Here is a 21260-nt window from a genome sequence, read left to right as displayed (position 1 = left end):
GATGGTTTTGGCTACTTTCGAATTGGCTTCAAATTCTTCACATCCTTAATAGTAGATAAGTCAAAAATTAAGTATTAATTAACCATTTTAAATATGGATCAACCTTGTACAAGGCTTTGTGCAGAATTTTAGTGGAGAATCCATGGAAGAACCATTTAAATGTGGAATACCACGTATTGGATACATATTTTCTCACAAAAAATATATATTTGACTTTCCAACTTATGGAACTAGAGTACCCCAACTAAGAATAACCTTGATCATATTTTTGCAATTTTTACTATTCTACGATTATTTTTTCTTAAATTGCAAAAAAAAAGGAGAGAAAATGTTGTCTCATTTCCTCACGACCACCACCAACCAATACGTAAACATTCATCCTCATTATTCCCAACAATTTTTTCGTTCCTAAAAAAGCCCCCAACATCACAAGCAAGGACACTCGAGAGGAGGTCCGCACGTGCGAGAGCGGCGCAAGTTTGACCCCAGCGCCGTAGCCTCGCACGTGAGGACAGCCGAAATCATTGGCCGTGAGATCGCAGCCGTCCATTTCGTTTCCTCCACCAGCGATCCGCGTGACGTGAAGCGCCGGTCTCTGACAGGTCAATTATAAGGCGATTCCTGCTCTCGCCTTCTCTCTCCTCTTCTTCGTTTTACTCTCTCTCGTAAGTTTAGAGAGAGAAAGAGTGGGCGCTAGAGAGAGGAGGAGGCAAAAGCTTCCTCCTTTGAGGTATGGCTCCTTGCTCTTCTGGGTTCGTCATATTTGTTCAATTTTGATTGGATTTGATGTGTTTAGTGGTTTTTGCGGCTGTAGCGTGCGATTTTGGGGGAATTGGGATGTGGGTTTTGGTTGTTTTGGATCATTTGTTGTAGTTGTTGATGAATTTTGAGTTTTTTTGGAGTGATTTTAGTAATGGATTCTTGCTCGGGGTTCATGATTTTTGTTTGATTGTGTATGAATTTGACCTGTTGATTGTTTTTATCTTGATGTAGAGTGCGATCTTGGGGGAGCTGGAACGTGGGTTTTGGTCGTTCTGGATTATTTATTTGTAATTTTTACTGAATTTTCGTTTCTTTTTTTTTGTTCTTAGGTAGTATTAATCATTACTTTAGAAGGTTATTTTGTCGTTTTTCCTACTTGTTTTTCATTTTATTCTTGTGGGGTTTTCCGGATTAATTTGAGAATCGTAATGGGTTTTAGCTTTTTTTTTTTCGCTCACTATTCTGTTCATTTCTAAAGTTTGTTTCTTGCTGGAGTTTTTATTGATTTTGATGCTTTGCCGTTTTTGTTGTTGCTGTAATTTGCGTTATGGGGGGAAATTGAGTTATGGGTTTTGGTTTGGATTTTTTGTTGCTATGGTTGTGGGATTTTCTGTTTTGGGATTTATGGGTATGGTTAATTATCACCTTAGACGGTCACTTTGGTTTGTTTGCTCCTTCTTTTGCATTTTATGCTTGAAATGATATGTTGTATTTGTTTCGTTAAATTTTGTTGTTTTGGTTGAATTTGATATTCTGGTGCCTTGCGTTGTTCTAATGTGCAATTTCGGGGGAATTGGGATTTTGGTACTTTTGAAAAACAAATGTCCTATTTTTGTTTAATTTTCTTTCTTGGGATTGATTTTTGTTCATGGGTATTGCTGATAGCTGTGTCTGGTTATTTTTTTATTTTTATTTTTTTAAAATTTTTTTGCTTCCATTTCTTTTTTATTTGATTAAAGCTTGTTTTTTTTGGAATTGGGATATGGGTTTAGTTTTCTGGCCTGAATGTGAAGAGATACGGAAATAAGTTCAGACGTTGAGGTATGTTTTTTTTTCTGGGAATGTGGATGTGTGATTTTGGTTCCTTTGGATCATTTGTTGCAGCACCTGTTGTAGTTTAGTTTTTGGGATGGTATTTTCGAGCTCACCACTTCGCTTGATCTGCCACCGTCGAACTAATATATGTTGGTTTTCAATTTTTTTTTTGGGGAATTAAGGGTGAGTTTTATTAGTTGCTTTTGGTTCTTGCTTACTGTTCGATTTCTTTCATATCTTTTATTTTTATCTCTTTGTATGTCGTTAAAGTTTGTTGAGTTGGGATGTGGTTTGGGTTTTCATGAAGTTTGAGAATGATTTTAGTTATTGGTTCATTGTTCGTGCTTATTTTTTGTCTGAGATGATATGGTTCTTAGTTAGAAGGTTATTGTGGATTATTGTGTTGGTTTACTGCACTTTCTGCATGGGAATGATTTTTTTGTTTTGAAGTTGTCCATATCGCACGTATTTTGCTGGAAGTTGGTATATACTCGATAAGCATTTTTCTCAACTTTGTTATTGAGGAATGCAGAAGCTCTTTGGTAACAAGTACATTTTCTTTTTTTGTTGCAACTGAAAATAGCGATTTTTCTACTTGTGAGAAAAAGAAATAAATATCAGAGTGGCCCTCATTGGAATAAAAGTTTAGTTTCTGATATTCTATTCAGAAAATCCCCTTGACATAATGTACCTTGGCTGAGCCTATTGACATATGATACTACAAAATTGATTAAAAATTTTGATCCTAGATCTGCTGTATATCCGGTGAACTTCATGAATTTGATTTTTGCAAGATTTTCCCTAGTATGTATGATTTCTGCTTATTTGCAGATAATTTGAAATTTGAAAGCCCAAATCTGTAGTGAATGCCTACCAGGCTATATTTCCTCAAGGCCCTGCTCTGTTACTGAAGTTCCACCTGTCATCTTCAGACACTAGAGTCACTGGTCAATGGTATATAGTTGTTTTGTCAGATTTCATGCATATAATTTGTCACTTCTTACTGTAGATTGTGATCCTGCAATATGCCAAACTTTCTTCTACTGCTTCCCAATTTGAGGGTTTTTTTAATCAGTTCTGCTATATTCCATTAATTCCATAATTAGCTAATTTTCTTGGGGAAACTATTATAGGTGGCTACACTTCTGGATATAGGTTTATTTTGAATTGAAGCTTTCCTGTTCATATGCATAAGGACTTGCATTCTATTATGTCTCTTGTGCTCAAGTTAGAGTTGCATTAATAACTGTTAATATTGGTATTTTCACTTAAGCATCATGGTTCAAGAATGCAGTCCCTGGAAATTGGTTATGCTACTCGTGGCTAGCCTTTTACTTATTACTTGAAAGTAAATATATATATTAGTAGAAGAGAAAATCTCTATTAGAATATCTGGGCGACTTATAATCATTTCTCTTTTGTAAATCGTTTAAATTAAGGTCTATTTTAATCCTTACTTAAACACAGACCGAATGTTACTGTATGTGCTTCTGTGTTATGAAGACGGACTAACAAAACTGGTTAGCGAAGTTCTGATAATTGTTTAAGACTTGAAGAATACTTTGGCCAAAAGGTTAATGTAATGTTCTGAGACCAACAATCACAGTACTCTTTTTGGTGACATTTTTTGATGGGTTATTCTCCAGGGTTGTTAGATTGAGGATGGCATGCTCCATCAAATCAAATCATGATGCTTAAAAGGAAAGAATGTTTTTGGAATCTTATGTGACCATAGAATACATGTGAAAATGAAGGGAAATTCTAAAGGTCATTCATAAAACCAACAGTGCTCTGTGTTTCAGAATTTTGGACAATTAAGAAACAATATTTGTGAAAACTAAAAAAGAAGATAGCAGAAATGAGAACTTTACAATGGAATTTTAGACTTACGCTGAAATATAGGATAAAAAACGCATGCACTTGTAGGAGGTTAGAGTATGATCCTATGATTCCTATTGATGATAAAATAAAATAGAATCAATTGGTGATTAGGTCATGTACAACGGAGGCACTACATGCTTCAATTAAGAGAAGTGATGAGTATAGTTAATGAGATAAAAAAACACTAGAGGACTTGGTTGAAAGCAATTAAGAGAGATGATAGTAACTAACTTAACAGAGAAGATGGCCCTTAACAGAACTAAACGTTAAGATTAGGATTCATGTAGAAAATCCCAAAAAATCTTGATAAAGGCTTTGTTGTTGTCATTGTTGTTGTAATTCCTTAGCAATTACATTCCTTAGCAATTACACCATGATGAAATTAGATGCTCAACCAGAGACAAGACCTTGCAATCACTGCTCTTCCTTCTTCAACTAAATAGCTTTACATAGTGATTCTATGTTTGTAAAGCATCAGTTTTATCTGCATAAATTCCAATTTTACTAATGTAATTTTCTAGATATTGTTTTCACATGCTATCTAATTTTCATTTTGTTAATAATCACAGGTTTCATTATCTGTTGGACTTCCACCGATCATGGAAACAATCTTCTCACCTGTGTTTGATCAGAATGACTCTCAGTTTAGGCCCATAAACCACAATGATGCAGGTACCCTTAAGGAGTGATCTTTTGCTCAGTAGGAGTCAACGTTATTGTACCTTTAATCCATTTATTTTTCACACTATATCTCTGATTATTTTGCACTTTCTCCCTTTCCCTCTCCATTCTTCATGAGTGCTTCAATTTGTTTATTTAATTGTTGCTAATTAAAGGTGATGTGTAACAAGCTTGTTTGCTGTTTTGGTCTCTTTGGAATAACAAATTACATTAGTGTGTCTTTTTATACACACAAAGTTAAAGCAGAATAGTCTTAATCGGCTGTGATCTAGAAGGAAATCTGCTATATAGTAGTTCGCATGGACTCAAGAATCAGTTGTAGGTAGCATTGTTTGACAGAGGAATCATGTTCACTAGCAATTCTCATGGTTAAGCATTTATTCTGGCAAGAGACATGAAAGACAACATTGGAAGTCCTTACTTGGAGCATCATAGTCAGGTACAGATGGACTTGGTTAGATGCAAAGCTTGTAAGATCTAGTTTGATTTCCAAATAATGTTCTGGACTGTAGTATCACCAGGGGCTATCTCATGCTTAACAGCCCAAGAACCAGCTGATTTTAGGATTAAAGAGGACGGTAGGAAAAGAGAAGTTATGGGGCATTTGTGTTGCCGCCGCCGTCTTCACTTTCTGTTGTTATCTGTTAGTCAAGTTGCTTGTTAAAAACTTATATTTCATATATAGTAATCCAATGAGCTCAATCATCAATTGAATGTTGTGAACCAGCAATTCTGAGTGAAGAGTCTTATACAAAATCTGTATGCTTGAACTAGTAGTACTAGAGTATCACTATGAGCTCGCGCGGATTTAGGTAATGTGTATAGGGTGCAGTTGGCCCCGTAAACATTTACAAATTGCATATAATCCCCTGTAGTATTTGCAATCCACCCCCTAAAAACTTTTAAAATTGCACCCTAATCCAACCTACCTAGCGCTAAATAAGTTAGTAGCAAAAAGAATTATACCATTGGAAAATAAAAGCCAATTTAACTTTTCAACAATCAACTCAAATTGGTATTCCCAAACACTGAAAGGCCAAAACTACTAGACTAGAAACCCGAAACTACTACACTATTATGACTAATATAACATACTAATAACATACTAATAATAAGTTTGGTATAATATTATGACTAATATAACATACTAATAATAAGTTTAGTGTAATATAATATATAATATGTTACTATAATATATTATCATATAGTATTTTCTAATATATTAATTATATGTTGTTTTATTCAAATAATAAAGATATATTATAGTAAAGTGTATCATATTATAACAAATATATAAAGTGTTACATTATGATAAATTATAAAAAATTATAATAATATTTGGCAATATAGTTTAAATAACTAATATAATATAAATATATAAATATGTTACAACAAACTATATTATTATAATTAAACATTATATCATATGATAATTACTATAATATATTCAAAATATCTAAACTTTATTATATTATAATTAATATCACATACTATAATTATAGTATAATATAAATTAACAAAATGCATTATATTACACTATATTATATATTATTATATAATATAATATATTGTATATTTTATATACTATATTATTATAATTAAATATTATATCATATGATAATTACAACAATATATTCAAAATATCTAAAATATATTATATTATAAGTAATATCACATACTAATAATAAGTATAGTATAAATAATAAAAAACATTATATTATACGATATAATAAAATGTATTATATTGTATTATATCATATTATAATAAAATATAATATAATATTAAAACATAATATGTTACATTTGTAATTAATATAATATATTAAAAACTTGATTACTTATTTTAATTATTTAATATTTTATATTTAGCTATAATTTATTATTTAGTTATTTTTAATATTTCATTACATATCTAGCATAATTAGACATATATTTGTAGTTAATATATGAATGTTTTTCAAAATTACCCCACTTGTCTCAAACTATCCCAATATGAGAGTTGGGGTAAATTTTGACTTGGGAGCAAAGTTTTTTCTCTATGAGTGGGATAATTTTATCCCATATGGGTAATTATCCCACTATTGTTCCAAAAAAACCAATAACACCATAGAGTAGAATCTCACTCCCAATGTCCCAATCTATGAAGCACGGACACGCATAACATGAAGCCGTGTCGTGTCCGTGTCGGACACACGTGTCGAACACGTGTCGAACACACGTATCCTATGTATTTTTTAGGATTTGCCTCGTGTCGGCGTGTCGGATGGCCGTGTCGGATCTGTGTCCATGCTACATAGGTCCTAATGAATAACACCAAATTGTGTTGTCCCAAATGTTATCCCACTTACCGCAAAATTACACCAACTAATAACAACAGCTCCCCCACCCCACCACAAAAAAGAAAAAGAAAAAAAAGAAACCTCTCTTGAGTGAATCCTTTCTTTTCTCTTTCCCGCCTTTTTTTGTGTGGAAAGGGAGTTAAGCTTTAAAGACACATGCTGTCTTAAAACTTAAACTGCGTGGCGGTTGTTATCCTTCTGTGAATGTATCTAATACCATATTATTGTCTCAACCAGTAATACACTAGCTGTAGAGTAATAGAAGGATAAAATATAGTTTTGCTTTTTTCACTCTGCAAGGTATATGCACTCATTTGAAGTTTTATCTAATATAAAATATTTCATTGTAGACATTTGTATTATAATTTAAAAGTTCTTGCTCAAATATCATATGGGTGATAATTGTAATACAATTTGGTATTAGAGTTATTAGAGCATTAGAGTTCGAAATGATAATAGGGTCACTGCCATCATCCAAGAGTTTCCCATCAAGACCGGGATTGGCTACGAGCATAACTCTCCTTGAAAGGTCTGGCAGAAATATTTATGACCAGGTCCAGTATGATCATTCAAAAGTTGACACATTATGAGACAAAATAAAAGAGGAATGCAAGAATTCCAGAAGGCAGTTGGCAGGTAGGAAACGACCTTACCAATCATGAGTTTAAGCTCACGTCGTCTAGGAACAACTCTCCATTCTGCCAAAGATCAAGAAAATCTAGAAGATGGGAAATATATTTCATATTTTCTGTACTGAATTACATTCAATTCTAGACACGGATAATGAAATGATGGAGGCGTATCGAGATAATTCTTGTGTTTATAACATCATGAGGTAGATGCAATCTTTTAATACTACTAGAATGTGTGAGCTCATTCAAAATTTTACTTAAAATTTGCCTTATCTTTCTTTCTCTTCTAAGTGGTATAAAAGAACTTTATAAGGTTAATATTGATAGTAAATTGGTCTGCATGAAAGCATATTCGTGTGCCTCTTTCTCCATCTTTCCTTTCCTGGAGCAATAGAGCTGATAAATTTCTGCTGTGATGGTTTTATTATATTTAACTCCATTGTAGTTTGGCTAGATCCTTGATAAAATTTGTAGATGCCTGTTTAATGGAGATCTTCTTATGCATAAGGTTACATGTAAAATTTCATATTTGTTAGATTTGTTTTAGTTTTTCAGGATTATTTATTAAATATTTTTTATTTGTATTTTGTTAGGTTCTGTAGTTTTATCTAATATACTTATTTCTTTCATTTCTTTTTTGCAGTTAGAGATGATAGCCTGGAACTTCCTCAGCTGGTTTCTGTTGATAGCATCAATGGAAGGTTCACTTTTGGTGATGCCCAAAATTGCACCGTTTGGGATCTCTACAATTCTGAGGTTGCTGCTTCACCCCTTGTTGGTGATATTGGCTATCCTGATGTCATAACAGCTGGTTTTCAAGATTATGAACACATACAATATGAAATGATTTTTGATCATGAGACTAAATACATGGTACTGCCTTCCCTCGAAAAACCCTTGGAAGTCAGTAGCATTGATGATGACAAATCAACTGAAGCTGCAATGTCTTCTGATGATTCATGCTTTTACTTAGCAATTCATCAAATGACATCCAAACTGGAAACTGAGATAGGCTACAGATATAGTGGCACGGAGGAAGTTGAATGTTTTGACCCACAGATATTTCTCAGAAATTTACCTGATATATCGGAAGCTGATTGGCCTAATTTATTACAGAAGGAAACAACAAAAAGGAAGCCTATCACTCTAGTACTTGATTTAGATGGTAAACTAAATAATAATTTTCTTGCATTCACTTATATAGTAACATAGTTTATATTGTCACTTACTTCAAATATCAGTTTGTATTTGGTCAATATAGTTTCCTATGGCTTTAGTTGAATGCATTAGTTCACTTATTACTCTCATGTATACGTCGCTTGTTAGTTTTTGCTGATTGTCTTTTTCTGGTTTCCTGTTTGATATGTTAGTGAGTTTCCACTTTCCAATGAAGCCAATGGTTAGTGGAAATATAAACTTAGATCATGCAAGAGACCTGACAAATATGACTTGTAGCGTCTGACTCATACTTATGGTATATATCTTCTCATATATATTTTTTTACTTTTATGTTTCTTTCTTTTGGTATCAAATGAATAAAGCAAGAAATGTAAAAGCGCAAGGCTAAGTTTTAGACCTTTTAATGAACCGAGGCATAAGCTTCAAAGCGTGAAGCGTAAACCTCATGATTCTTAAGTATTTTAATTTTAGAATTTGGAAAATTTATGAACATATAATATTTAGTGGTATAATAATTTACGAATAGATTTAATCATGTCCTGCTAGTAAATAAGAATTAAATATGTGAAGTATAGACTTGAATCATAATAAACTAAGCTACATGCATAGCATATATGTCTTATTTACACTCATATTGACATATTAGAGGTACATAGGGACATTTTTAAAGAATGAAAACCCTAATTCATTGCTGAGATAACTTGGGCTTATATAGGCCCCTACAAACTTACAAATAACACCCTACATATTATTAATATGTCAACACTCCTCCTCAAGATGGGCGAAAGATATCCGCTAAGCCCATCTTGTCACATCCCCTAATCATATCTAATAAGCTAAGTCCCTTAGTCAGACAATCTGCTGTCTGGTCCTTAGTTAAAACATGATTTAGCTCCAGTAGTCCACTATCCAACTTCTCTTTGATGAAGAACCTATCGATCTCGATGTGTTTGGTTCTATCATGCTACACTGGGTTGTTGGGGATACTGATAGCTGACTTGTTATCACACCACAACTTCATTCTTTACTGGTGTGTATGGACATATTGTCTGGTGCTGTATTCCCTGAGCTGTCAAATATTCTTCAAGCGCTCTGTTGGTATACTCTGTCCCATTATCCGACCTCAATACCTTCACCACTGCTCCGTATTAAGTCTGAACATTCCTATGAAAGTTTTGGAAGCAACCAAACACTTCACTCTTATTTTTCATCAGGTATAACCAAGTAACACGAGAAAAACAATCAATAAATATAACAAAATACTTGTATCCATTCATAGAACTTGTGGAACAAGGCCCCCAGACATCTGAATGTATCAAGTCAAATGCATGAGAACTTCTATGACCAGAACTGACATAAGAGCTTCTAGTAAGCTTTCTAAACTCACATGCATCACACACAAGTTTCTGTTTATTTGCTTTCTCAAATAAAGATGGATACAATTTACTTAAAACACTGAAGGATGAGTGTCCCAAACGCTGGTGATGAAGCATTAACTCACTTTCAGCACTCATTTTAGATCCTACTCTTGCTTTCTCTACGATTGACACCAACGCTGAATCCAACCCTTCACGATCCACATACCACAGTCCACTATGTCATGTGCCAGTCCCAAGTCTCCGCCCTGTCCCCTTCTCCTGGAAAATCACCTTGGGAATATTAAAAGAAACAATGCATTTTAGTTGGAGGATGATAGCACTAATGGACAAAAAATTAACTGGAAAGGAAGGAGCATGCAAAACATTGAACAAAGTTACAGAACCAGTACAATCGACTGTACCCTTACCAACCACCGGTTGAAATGTACCATCAGCTGTTTGAATACTATCAGATGATGTTAGGTGAGTATATGATGAGAACTCACTAGCATTACCTGTCACATGTCGAGACGTACCGGAGTCGACTATCCATTCTGATGATCTGTCGGGAGACATAGAAGCAAGAGCATGTATGTCATCAGTACCTTTGGTCGGATGAGCATATGTAGCAGTGTTGCCTCTGGCGAAGAACGAAGTGGATGCCTCCTCAGTCCCACTCCTCAAGTCTCCATCCCCTGCTACTTTCTGCTTCCTCCTGAGTATCGTCAAGAGAGCACGATCCTCCTCAGTAAAGACCACCTCATCTTCTTCTTTTTCCTCTGCTACCATCAGATTCACCCGGTTGCCTGCTCCTCTTCCACCTCGTCGACCCTCACGGCCACGGCCACGACCACGACCTCCGAACTGACCACGTCCATCCGAATCTCCTTCCTTGGGTGGTTTGGTGCAAGCATGCCTTAGATGACCCACCGCACCGCAGTTGTAGCACTGCCGAGTCTCTCCCCTGGATCCAGTGTTGCTAGAGACTGTCAGTGCTGATTTCATCACAGGAAGTCTACCTGTCTCCGCCTACAACCTAATACGAGTCTCCTCCTGCATCATAGCAGAGACAGCCTCCTCAAGCGTGGGAATCTTCGGATGAGCTAGCAGTAATGCAATTCGCTGAGCGAACTCTAATGTCAATCCCTTGAGAAACACCATAGTCCTCTCCTGTAGAAAGGCCTCACGTTCTTTACATCCCGGGTCCTTGCAGCTCGTCCGAGGCGAGAAGTGATCATAATCTAGCTACAGCCGCTCCAGCTCTGTGGCATACTCCTGTACAGTCTTATCTCCTTGGACTGTGGCGTCGATCTCTCCCTTAATCTGGAACACCCTCAGGTTATTCCCCACTCCATCATAGGTCCTCAACTTTTTTCAGACGTCCTTCACCTTCTCAATGCCATCCACTGTGGCGGCGATCGACTGGACCAACGAGTTAAGGAGCCAGATGTACACCAATATATGAGTGGACTTCCACTCATCTCTTCCCTCCGAATTCTCATCCGGCTCTGTCGCCTCTCCTGTCAAGTAACCCTCCAGGTTTCTTCTTGCAAGGGTGTATCTCACCCGCCGCGACCAGCTCAGGTAAGTACTCGGTCCATCAAGCTTCAGATCGATGGTCGGAAGCTCCAATTTCTTTGATGGTTTTGTCGCGCTCTCACCAGCCGACAACTTCATCAGCTTCATCAAAGTTGACACCTCCGCGAGGTTCAACTTCTTGATGATCCCCTCCATCGATCAGGCTTCAGACCCAACACCTGTGCACCTTCTCTTTCGACCCTTGTTGTGTGCAGTAAAAATTTCGGCAGCACCTCTGCTGCATAACAAGAGTAAGATCTCAAACAAATTCTTGTTTCTCAGAGAAAATAAGAATAAAAAACAGTGATATATCTCATCGCCGTGAGATATATACTCTTCCTGTCATCAGTTCGAGGACTGAGTCGAGAGAATCCATGCCAAACTCTAGGTTCGACATGGTGCAGCAAGGGGGGAGGACCGGGCGTCGGCAAGTAGTGGGGTGCGGTGCGGGTGGTTCGAGTAGCAGCGAAGGTCGAGGGGGGTTCAGGGTCTGGAAAAAGGGGGGAGTTTGTTATGGGGTCTGCAGGGGGGGTGGGATTCGTCACGGGGTGATGAGGAGGTCGGAGGGGCGGGAGGGGGGGGGGGCTGGGCGCTTGGGCTATCGGAAACAGAGAGCAGGAGACGAGGGGGGGGGGGTTCGGCCGCGAATAGAGAGGGGGGGGTTCTTCCGGTGTGGTTTGCGCTGCAAACGTCAGCGGGGGCGGCCGACTAGGCGGTGGAGGGGATGGTGCGCTTAGGGCGGGGACGGCGGTCCTAGGGGGAGGGGGCGGCGGCTAGGGTTAGCTCTGATACCATAAAGAATGAAAACCCTAATTCATTGCTGAGATAACTTGGGCTTATATAGGCCCCTACAAACTTACAAATAACACCCTACATATTATTAATATGTCAACAATTTTAATGTTAGCAAACATTCATTTTATATCCTTTTATTTTGTCTAAAGCGTGCGCTTCAAAGAGAAGCGCTTTTTGAAGCGCGAAGCGCACGCATCAGTTATGTGTTATGCTTTAAACCATGAGGCATAAGCTTCCAGGGACAAATAGCTTCTCTCTTGAGTTTCTAAGTGTTTACCCTTCTAAAAGATACGAAGTGAGTTTCAAAAAAGCTTTTTCAAACATTATTATTATTATTATTTATAACTTTAAATCACATTTATTTTTTGTCCTATTTGATACTTCCATGGTGACTGACAATATTGATTCTGCTGTACTCTTTTCTCTTAGAGACTATATCATCTAGATAGCTAGAATATTTAGCTCACTTTTGGCCTTTCAAGTCTACTTTGGATTTATCTCCTGTAATCCTTACTGCTTATATCAGATCCTTGTTGTGGCTTTTTTCAGCATAAGTTGCATAGGTCATGTCAATTGGGTCTTATATTCTTCAGTTGGTATTTTTCAGAATCTCCTATACATATTAATAGCTCATTAAAATCCGTATTAGACATGAACTCAATTTCCATCTCCACTAACCTTATTTTTGCTGCCTCTAGATAAAGATTGATAAGGGAGGTTAATGAGCCAATTTTGTTATGATGTTCTGATGGTCTTCCACTTTCACTTCCCTAATGCAGCCATCCAGAAAGATTTAACGCTTATTTAGTCAACGATTGTGAAAATACTCAATGAGGTAGTACTTTTGGTGGCATTTGCTGTTTTATCAATGATTAACGAACCAGTGTAGTACCTCCATATTCCACTTAGTACAATTCGACAATGGGCCCGAGTCAGTGATTCAAAAACTGCAGATATCAAATGGCATTAAATGCTTGATGCGCATGGGCATATAATTTATTTGTTTTCAGTTTGATTTTAGTCCTTGGTAGAAGTTGTGGAAGTTTGGTGTATCATAATATGATCTTTTGGATATTTGATCAAATCCCTCACTTTTGAATTATATATAGATCATCATAAGCCATGAGCCAAGCCATTGTTTTTAAAAAGGCATCATAGAGAGGGGAGGCACCATAAATATGTTACACCTGCACTTTGCAGCTGATCTTTATAGACTTCATTAGGGAAATGGCAGCCTGCCATGCCCTCTGTTTCTAGGGAGACAAACCATCGTCTTTGCTGACTGAGATTATAAATAGTATCATTATTACAAAGTATTCTGTTTGTCTCTTGGCTTTAAGAGCTCCTCAGAGTTTCCTTTTTAGGGCAATTTGGAGTCACTAACTGGTCTTTTGGTAGTAGTCTGACAATCCCTTCTCTTGTTATTGTTTCCTTGGCCAGGGATATTTGGCAGGCACTGTTTAGAGAGTTGTTTATCCCAACATTCATTTTCAGCTGTGTTTTCTTTCTCCATCAGCATTGTTTTAAAAAACCCCCGCCTAGTCCGCTTAGGCGTTCGTCTAGGCCTAGGCGGTACCTAGGCCGCCTAACTATCGTTTAACGTCTAGGTGGTATTTAGGCTGCCCACCTAGATTTTACGAGCGTTTAGGGGAGCATTGCATGCTTACGTGGATTGCACCCTGTAGGCCTTGGTTGTGATTTTATGTGTTGTAGCCTACATGTCCTCCAAACTCCATTAACCTTCAAATATGAACACCTCCACTACCTCCTCCGACCTTCAACAAAACCTCATCGACCACCACTTATGAAGAAAGAAATCCGCCTAGACACCAGTCCAACATCTAAGCTTTCTATAACATTGATATTCACTATCAATTATTATAATTAAAAATAAAAAAAACATCTTAGGCTTTACCCTTGTTAATTATTATTTTGGCTATTTAGTATCTAAGTATGCATGATTTATTGTGGAACTAAAATTATTATATTTTTTAAAAATTTATATGAATTTAATACATATTTTTATCAATTATTATAATTAAATAATTTAAAAATAGTCGAACGCCTAGGCGCTGTCTAGGCGTACGTTCAGGGGTCTAGGCGCTAGGTACTCACTCAAACGCCTAGTCTGCCTAGCGCCTTCTGTAACATTATCGAGCTCCCCGATATCTGTAACTACTAACAAGGTAAATAGTACTTCTTAAATATCTATTTAAGTTAGTTAACAATAGTAATTTAAACTTAAGAAGTGTAAGTTAACAGTAAACTTAAGTTTAAGTTTAAGTTTAAGCTAACAGTAAACTTAAGTTTAAGCTTAAGTTTAAGTTAATATTAAGTTTTTTGTTGATGGTAAACTTAAGTTTAAGTAAACAGTAAACTTAAGTTAACAATATTTTAGTTAACAGTAAACATAAGTTTAAGTTTATTGTTAACTTAAACTTAACAATAACTTATAAGTTAACAGTAATTTGAGTTGAGAATGAGTTTTTCACTGTTGAGATGAACTTATAATTTGAGTTGAGAAGTATAAACATACAAAGAGCTATTGTAATTGGTAAACCAAGCAATTTAGTTAATAATGTTGGTATTTTAGTATTTATGTATCTTTGATTGAGTATATATATTTATCTTCAAGTATCACAATTAAAAAAAACAGCCAGAAACTACTTAAGCGCCCGCCTAGGCGATTAAACGCTGGGCGTCAAGTCTGACGCCTAGAAACGCCCAGCGTTTAATGTAACATTGTCCATCAGGATTAATAATAGTAACAGTGAGACTTTTAGAAAATGTTGCTCTAATTTCCAATAACGTATTGTTCCTCTTCTTCTGTACTGTCTTTTTAAGTTTGAGAGTTGGTGCAAGAACCTGAAACATTAAAATTGCACATTCACAAATAGGTTTTGTTACCCATTAAACTTGATGAAGTTTCTTTTTATAATAATTTGGCCCTTGAAATTTATGAAAAATACATATTCCTTGGCCAAGTACTTGCCAGTGATTTAGACTTTAGGTTTGTGTAATATTGGCAACTGTACACAAAAAATTTCAGAACAGTTTGGAATGTGTTTTCAATAACTACATTTTCATGATAAGAGGCATGCGTGATCATAGAGATGCTGGTTGACATATTTAGAATGCATTAAAGTATAATAGAACTACTAGTATTAAATTGCATTAGTTTTTCGTATTTAAATCTATTAAAAACACCATTTCATTTATGCAAAACTTTCGTGTAAGCTAATGAAATTCCAATCTGGCAGTGGTGGACGAGAGATATGTGCTGCATTTTGGTATAGCAGTAATATGTAATTCTCCAAACTCTTAGTTGTAATTAAATCTTAATCCAAATTTCCAATGGAATGAATATCTTTAAGAAACCCAGGCAACTTCGTCGTAATCACATCATTCATAATTATTATTATTAACTGTTTTTCTCTGTCATGCTACTTCTTATAATGATGGGCATGACTTAATTATTTTGAATTTTGGGTTTCATGCATTGGGGATAGTGATGATTTGTGTTTTAAACTTCTTAGTTCTTAGATAGTTCAGAAATTGGTTTCACTCTATGATACCCCAACACGTCAATTTTGGCGCCATACCCGTGTCGGGTGCGGTTTGGGTACTTTTTCCGCACCCAAACGGAGGGGACACGGGAGCAGCTCATTTCCCACGTGTCGGGAAGCTCGGAGATCGAAGACGAGGCGTCGACAAGCTTTGGGGAAGCTTCGACGAGGTCGGGGAAGCGTCGGCGAGGGTCGGGAGATGGTCTTGCCGGTGAGGGTTTTGACAAAGATCCGCATGTTGGCGGTAGTTTTGAGAGGCTCCGGCAGGGAAGGGGAGATTAGGGTTTTGAGGGGAGGATTTGAGGGGAGACGAGTTTTCTAGGATTAGGGTTTGGGGTGAGGAATGAGGAAGGGCATTTATAGGGAGTGGGAATGGGGTGGATCTGAGGCGTTCGTTCTAGGATTGGAGGATCTGGGCCGTTGATTTGTTTTGTGAACATTTATTCAGCGTATCATTCGGGTTGTTTAATTGGGCTCAACTAGCTTTTTGGTTTACTCACGAAAGCCCACCTCCCTCTAGACTGGTGTTTTTTTCACATAGACCCTTGAACCTTGTTTATGTCACATAATCTTGGTGTGGGTGACACTATATTTTTTGAGTTAAGAGTCCACTAACTTGATGATATGAAGTCAATTTGTAGGTTTTTTTTAAGGAATGAGCTTATTTCTCAATTTGAAATTAAACATAGTAAAATTGCTATAGTTAATATAATTGTTACTTATATATATATATATATAAATATATATATATTATTTATATATATATAATATATATATATATATAGTATATATATATATGAGCAAAATGGGTATGCTTGGTAGCCAAAGCACAAAAAAGGTGCTTGGTAGTGAGTTGTCACTTTCTCATGCCACTCATTGAAATCGGCACACACTGCCACATGGGTTGGGAGTGGTTGAAATTGTAATGAGTGAATGGGAAAGGGAACACTCACTACCAAAGCACTCAAATTTGGTGGCTTGTAGCCAAGCATAATCCATATTTCTCTCTCCTCTCTCTCCTCTCTCTCTATATATCTATATATATATATATATATATATATATATATATATATATATATATATATATCTAATAGTGAGCCGTTCCTACTTTTTACAAATTTGCCGTGTCCCGTACCCGTGTCCATATGCGTACTTGTACCTAAGCAACCTTGGTTTCACCTTTTCTCACAACTTTATAAATTCATAAGGTATGCTTCTAAAGAAGATTACTGTTATAAGAATATGTGTTATATTACAATTTACAAGAGAAGAGGATTTGTTGACAGATTTAGTTCGCTAAACCTGTTCAGTAAAAGTAAAATTACATTTTTGGCTGAAAGTATAAAATTTAATAACTGCTATGCATAAAGTTGATTTTCACCTTGGATGATACTGTTGTCATCTACTATAAGAATATTGGTTCGTTGAGTGTCTTTCTGTCAAGTATAGTGACTGTTAACATCACCTGAAGTGATCATTAAGATAACATAGAGTGATGATGCTCACTATCTACATGCTGTACTTCCATGTCTGGTTCTCTATAGTAGCACCTTCACAAAATTTTCATTTTAGACTACTATTCAATGTTATAACCTTTATCCTTTTATCTGTCTGTATTGTCAAAACTATATCGTGATGTTCTGTAAAAATCTGTATAATTGTTACTTGTGATTGTTCTCAGCGCTCAACAATAGTCTATCGTAGAAACATCTGAAAGGAGTTATGCTCTTTCACAGTTCTCTGCATTAGCCCCATCTCATATTTCTTCATTTAAAATGTGTCATCCACAATTAGGTCCTTAAGGTGTTGATTGCATTTGAGCCTAATCCTTCTGATGTATTTAGCCAGTACATGTAATCAGCTGACAAAGCAATATGGTTTGACATATTGTTACAATTATAAGACTGGAAACAGATTAGTAAATATTTATCTGTAAATATAAAACGTCACTGCAATCCATTTTAAACAAAATGTTATCTTTGTAGTTGTTGTTATCACTATACTGCAGATATTTATTTTCTTGAGTCTATTTTGCCTATGATATTTTTAAGCAGTTTTGCAGATTTAATGAATTAATGTCTGGGTGAATCTTAACCCTTCTGTGAAGTTAAACTGACAACGTTAAAGATGTTACACACAATGAGAAATTTGTTGACTATCTTGTTTGCACACAGAAATATGTATCTGTTGACTATACTTATTGTACATTGGAAAGTTTAAAGATGCAGCATGTGATTGTTTGTCATAAACTTGCGATGTTATGAAGACCAGAGATGAAAGAAACATGACCACATAGTATGAAAGAGATTACAGTAAGTAGTAACTAATCGCAAAAACAAAGTTGGATTATGAATAAAATGATCTCATGCTCCAAAGCATCATATGAAGTATAACCATATCTACTTGCTTAAAATCCTCTCTTTTATTGCCATATCAGCCATTCCCTGAGGCTGATAATTAAAACGTTCTCCTATATCATCCACATCAATATGTCATTCTTTTCTAATTCAAGTTTTCCTTAGATTTTTCAGGACCTTATTGCAGTGACTTAATGTGCTAGCATTGATAGTTCATATGCAATTAGCCACTTACCTTCAAATGACCTTTAAGTTTGTTCTAAATAATTTCAAGGTTTTATGTGTGTCTTTGCTTTTATTCTTGTATATGTTTCTTGAGAAGATTCTTTGAAGCTACTGTTTTTGGAGTTTCCTTCTAAGCTAAATTAAATTATGACCATTTTTGCAAATTAATACTACAACAGATATCTCTGAAGTTCACTCTGATATTCTGTGCAGAAACTCTTGTCCATTCCACCTTAGAGTATTGTGGAGATGCAGACTTCAGTTTCCAAGTTTTCTTTAACATGAAGCAGCACACTGTGTACGTGAAAAGACGACCCCACCTTCAAACATTCCTTGAGAGAGTCTCTCACATGTTTGAGGTCGTAATCTTCACAGCCAGCCAGAGCATTTATGCTGAACAGCTGCTCGATATTCTAGATCCCAACAGGAATCTATTCTCTAAGCGAATGTATCGTGAATCTTGTATATTCTCCGATGGCAACTACACCAAAGATCTTACTGTTTTAGGAGTTGACCTCGCAAAAGTCTTGATAGTTGACAACTCGCCACAGGTTCTATTCCTCCTTATTCACTATTTATTTTAAATGCAACGGAGACCATTAAATGCACTAATCAAGAGAAGTGATGACTGATGAGCTGAGATTACAATTCAGGGTAAATTTTATTATTTTATCATTTTTGGGGGTTTATATTTCAGAAAGGGCATTTGGTCATTCACCACTAACAGTTAACAATGTCAAGGGCTTGTACTGGAAAACTTCAAAGTTTGTGTGTGTGTTTTTTTTTGTGTGGGTGGGGGGTGTTGCAGTAAGTGAGACAGCCAAAAGTCAGTGGAGTTAAGTGGAATAAACAAAGTTCAGGAGGGTTATGTGCAAAACCTCTCAAACTTGAGGGGGTTAAGTGAAATTTGTCCTATAATTAACGGGGACTAGATGCAAGTATAAGATAACTTGCTTAGAAGTTAACAAAAGTTAAGAAGGATATGATAATGGTTAACTTGATTGAGATAACCCTCATCAGAATTGAATGAATGAGTAGGATTCATGTAGCAAACCACGAAAATTTTGGATAAATGCTTTGTTGTTGATATGTCATCTATTAAAATGCAAGATGATGCTTAAACCTCTAAAAAGTCAAATCTTTATTGCTTTCTTCATTTGCGATTACAGGTTTTCCGGTTGCAAGTAAATAACGGAATACCTATCACGAGTTGGTTTGATGACCCATCAGATCAAGCACTCATCTCGTTGCTTCCTTTTCTTGAAACTCTTGTTGATGCTGATGACGTTCGTCCTATTATTGCAGAGAGATTTGGTAATGCAGAGTGATATTAGCCTAACTTTAAACACCCCTTCTATAGAATTGGCGGTCATAATAAGCCTCAATGGCATTTTTAATTCTTTTCCTAGCCGTAAGCTCAGGCAATTGGTAGGAAGGTTATTGAATTTTGAAACTTTTTTTTGTATTTGTGTGTGCAGACTGCCTAGTATTCATTGTACATATTAATTATTGTCATGTTTGGTTATGTTTTATGAGGTGTGTTGACAATTTGGAAAATGAAGTTGTACTCTGTTTTGGCTTGCATATAACATCATGGTTGGATAGGCGAAGAGAGTTACAATTGTTAGATTGCCTCACTTGATAATGCAGGAGTAGTGATCTTTTCTTTGAATCGCTTTTCGAAGTGTGGGTTAATGATGTAGATTCTGGTCACAAAAAGTGATGAATGTATGCGATAAGAGATGAATCCTTGTAATTTGCAAGTGTTTGTTTCTGTTTTCATTGATGCGTAAGCAGCAGCAGCATATTTGATAAGGAGATGCGTCCTTGTAAATTGTGGTCTTAAAATCATTTTTATTTGAAGTATTCTTCTTCTTTTGTTTGTGTAAAACTTTGTAGGAGATGTAGGGTGACAACAATGGTTGTCTCAAATCTAGATGGCTGGGTCTATTCCATGGGAATATCAGATGGAAATTAAACACTCGACGTTTTGTGATGATAGTTAGAATATTTTATCTTTTATGCCCTAGTTGTTTAGTTGATGATTCCAAGCGCAGCTTTGCCTTTGTCATCTGATGCGGCGTTGAACATATGTGCAAGTGCTTAGGGAGAGAATATACATTTCAAAAATGCCTCAAAGACCCGAAATGGGACAGATAGAGGGGGACACCTCACATGTCTCCTCTGTCTGTCCCATTTTCGGGTCCCTGTAGTAGCACTGTAGATAGGGCTGTCCATTTTACCCGCTGGCCCGGGCCCGGCCCGGCCTCGGCTCGGAAATTCGGGCCAGGCCGGGTTCCGGGCCCGGGTTGCCTCAGCGGCTCCCGGCCCGGGCCCGGCCCGGTCCGGAACAGTACGGCGCCGGGCATCATCCGGGCCGGGCAGCCCGGAGCCCGGCCCGTGTGGCAGGCCACAACGGTCACCATTGGTGACCGTTGTGTGAAAACGACCGGACCAGCCCGGCCCGGTAACAACGGCCAGATTGGCCCTTTGACCGTTTTGCCCCCAAAAACGGTAAAAAACGGCTATTTTGTGAGGTTATTTTGGTCATTTACCTAGGGGGCTGGTTCTATAAATAGAGGGGGGTTTTCATTTGTTTTCTTCACACCAAAAACTCATCTCTTCTCTCTTATACTCTTATACTCTCTCTTATACTCTCTTATTTATACATTCTAATCCTTTCATCAAATGGTTTCCGGATCTGATTATGAAGAGCAAAACATTTTTCCTGATCCTGAAATGAGTCCTCCTACTATGAGTCCTCCTACTATAAGTCCTCCTACCGAAGTTAATCCCGAATCCGGTGGCGACGAATCTGCACCAAGAGCTCCTAAACGGCCAAGATCCGATGTGTGGAATTTTTATGAGAAGA

At 36.6% G+C, this 21260-nt stretch overlaps 1 protein-coding gene across 3 annotated transcripts; it reads left to right on the top strand.

Moving 5' to 3' along the window:
- LOC109829221 (CTD small phosphatase-like protein 2) lies at positions 581-19992 on the top strand. Of its 3 annotated transcripts, none has more exons than XM_020396381.1 (6): positions 581-730; positions 2629-2751; positions 4248-4350; positions 7974-8495; positions 18602-18939; positions 19558-19992. In XM_020396381.1, the coding sequence occupies exons 2-6, from the start codon at positions 2749-2751 to the stop codon at positions 19714-19716; spliced, it is 1125 nt and encodes a 374-aa protein (XP_020251970.1). In that variant the 5' UTR covers positions 581-730; positions 2629-2748; the 3' UTR covers positions 19717-19992. The 3 variants fall into 3 exon arrangements, with proteins under 3 accessions (XP_020251970.1, XP_020251972.1, XP_020251971.1); XM_020396382.1 differs by lacking the exon at positions 581-730 and adding an exon at positions 1012-1049; XM_020396383.1 differs by lacking the exon at positions 2629-2751 and having other exon boundaries at positions 608-730.

This window comes from Asparagus officinalis, chromosome 1 (assembly GCF_001876935.1).
Source record: "Asparagus officinalis chromosome 1, Aspof.V1, whole genome shotgun sequence".
NCBI lineage: Eukaryota > Viridiplantae > Streptophyta > Magnoliopsida > Asparagales > Asparagaceae > Asparagus > Asparagus officinalis.
The sequence above is the reverse complement of the archived record's forward strand: the minus strand, read 5'-3'. Positions and strand labels throughout refer to the sequence as shown.

Bases quoted from the DNA above. Each gene is read 5' to 3' on its own strand.
- LOC109829221 (XM_020396381.1), top strand. The intron at 4,351-7,973 runs GTACCCTTAAGG...TCTTTTTTGCAG, and splicing joins CATAAACCACAATGATGCAG to TTAGAGATGATAGCCTGGAA. The intron at 18,940-19,557 runs GTTCTATTCCTC...TTGCGATTACAG, and splicing joins TAGTTGACAACTCGCCACAG to GTTTTCCGGTTGCAAGTAAA.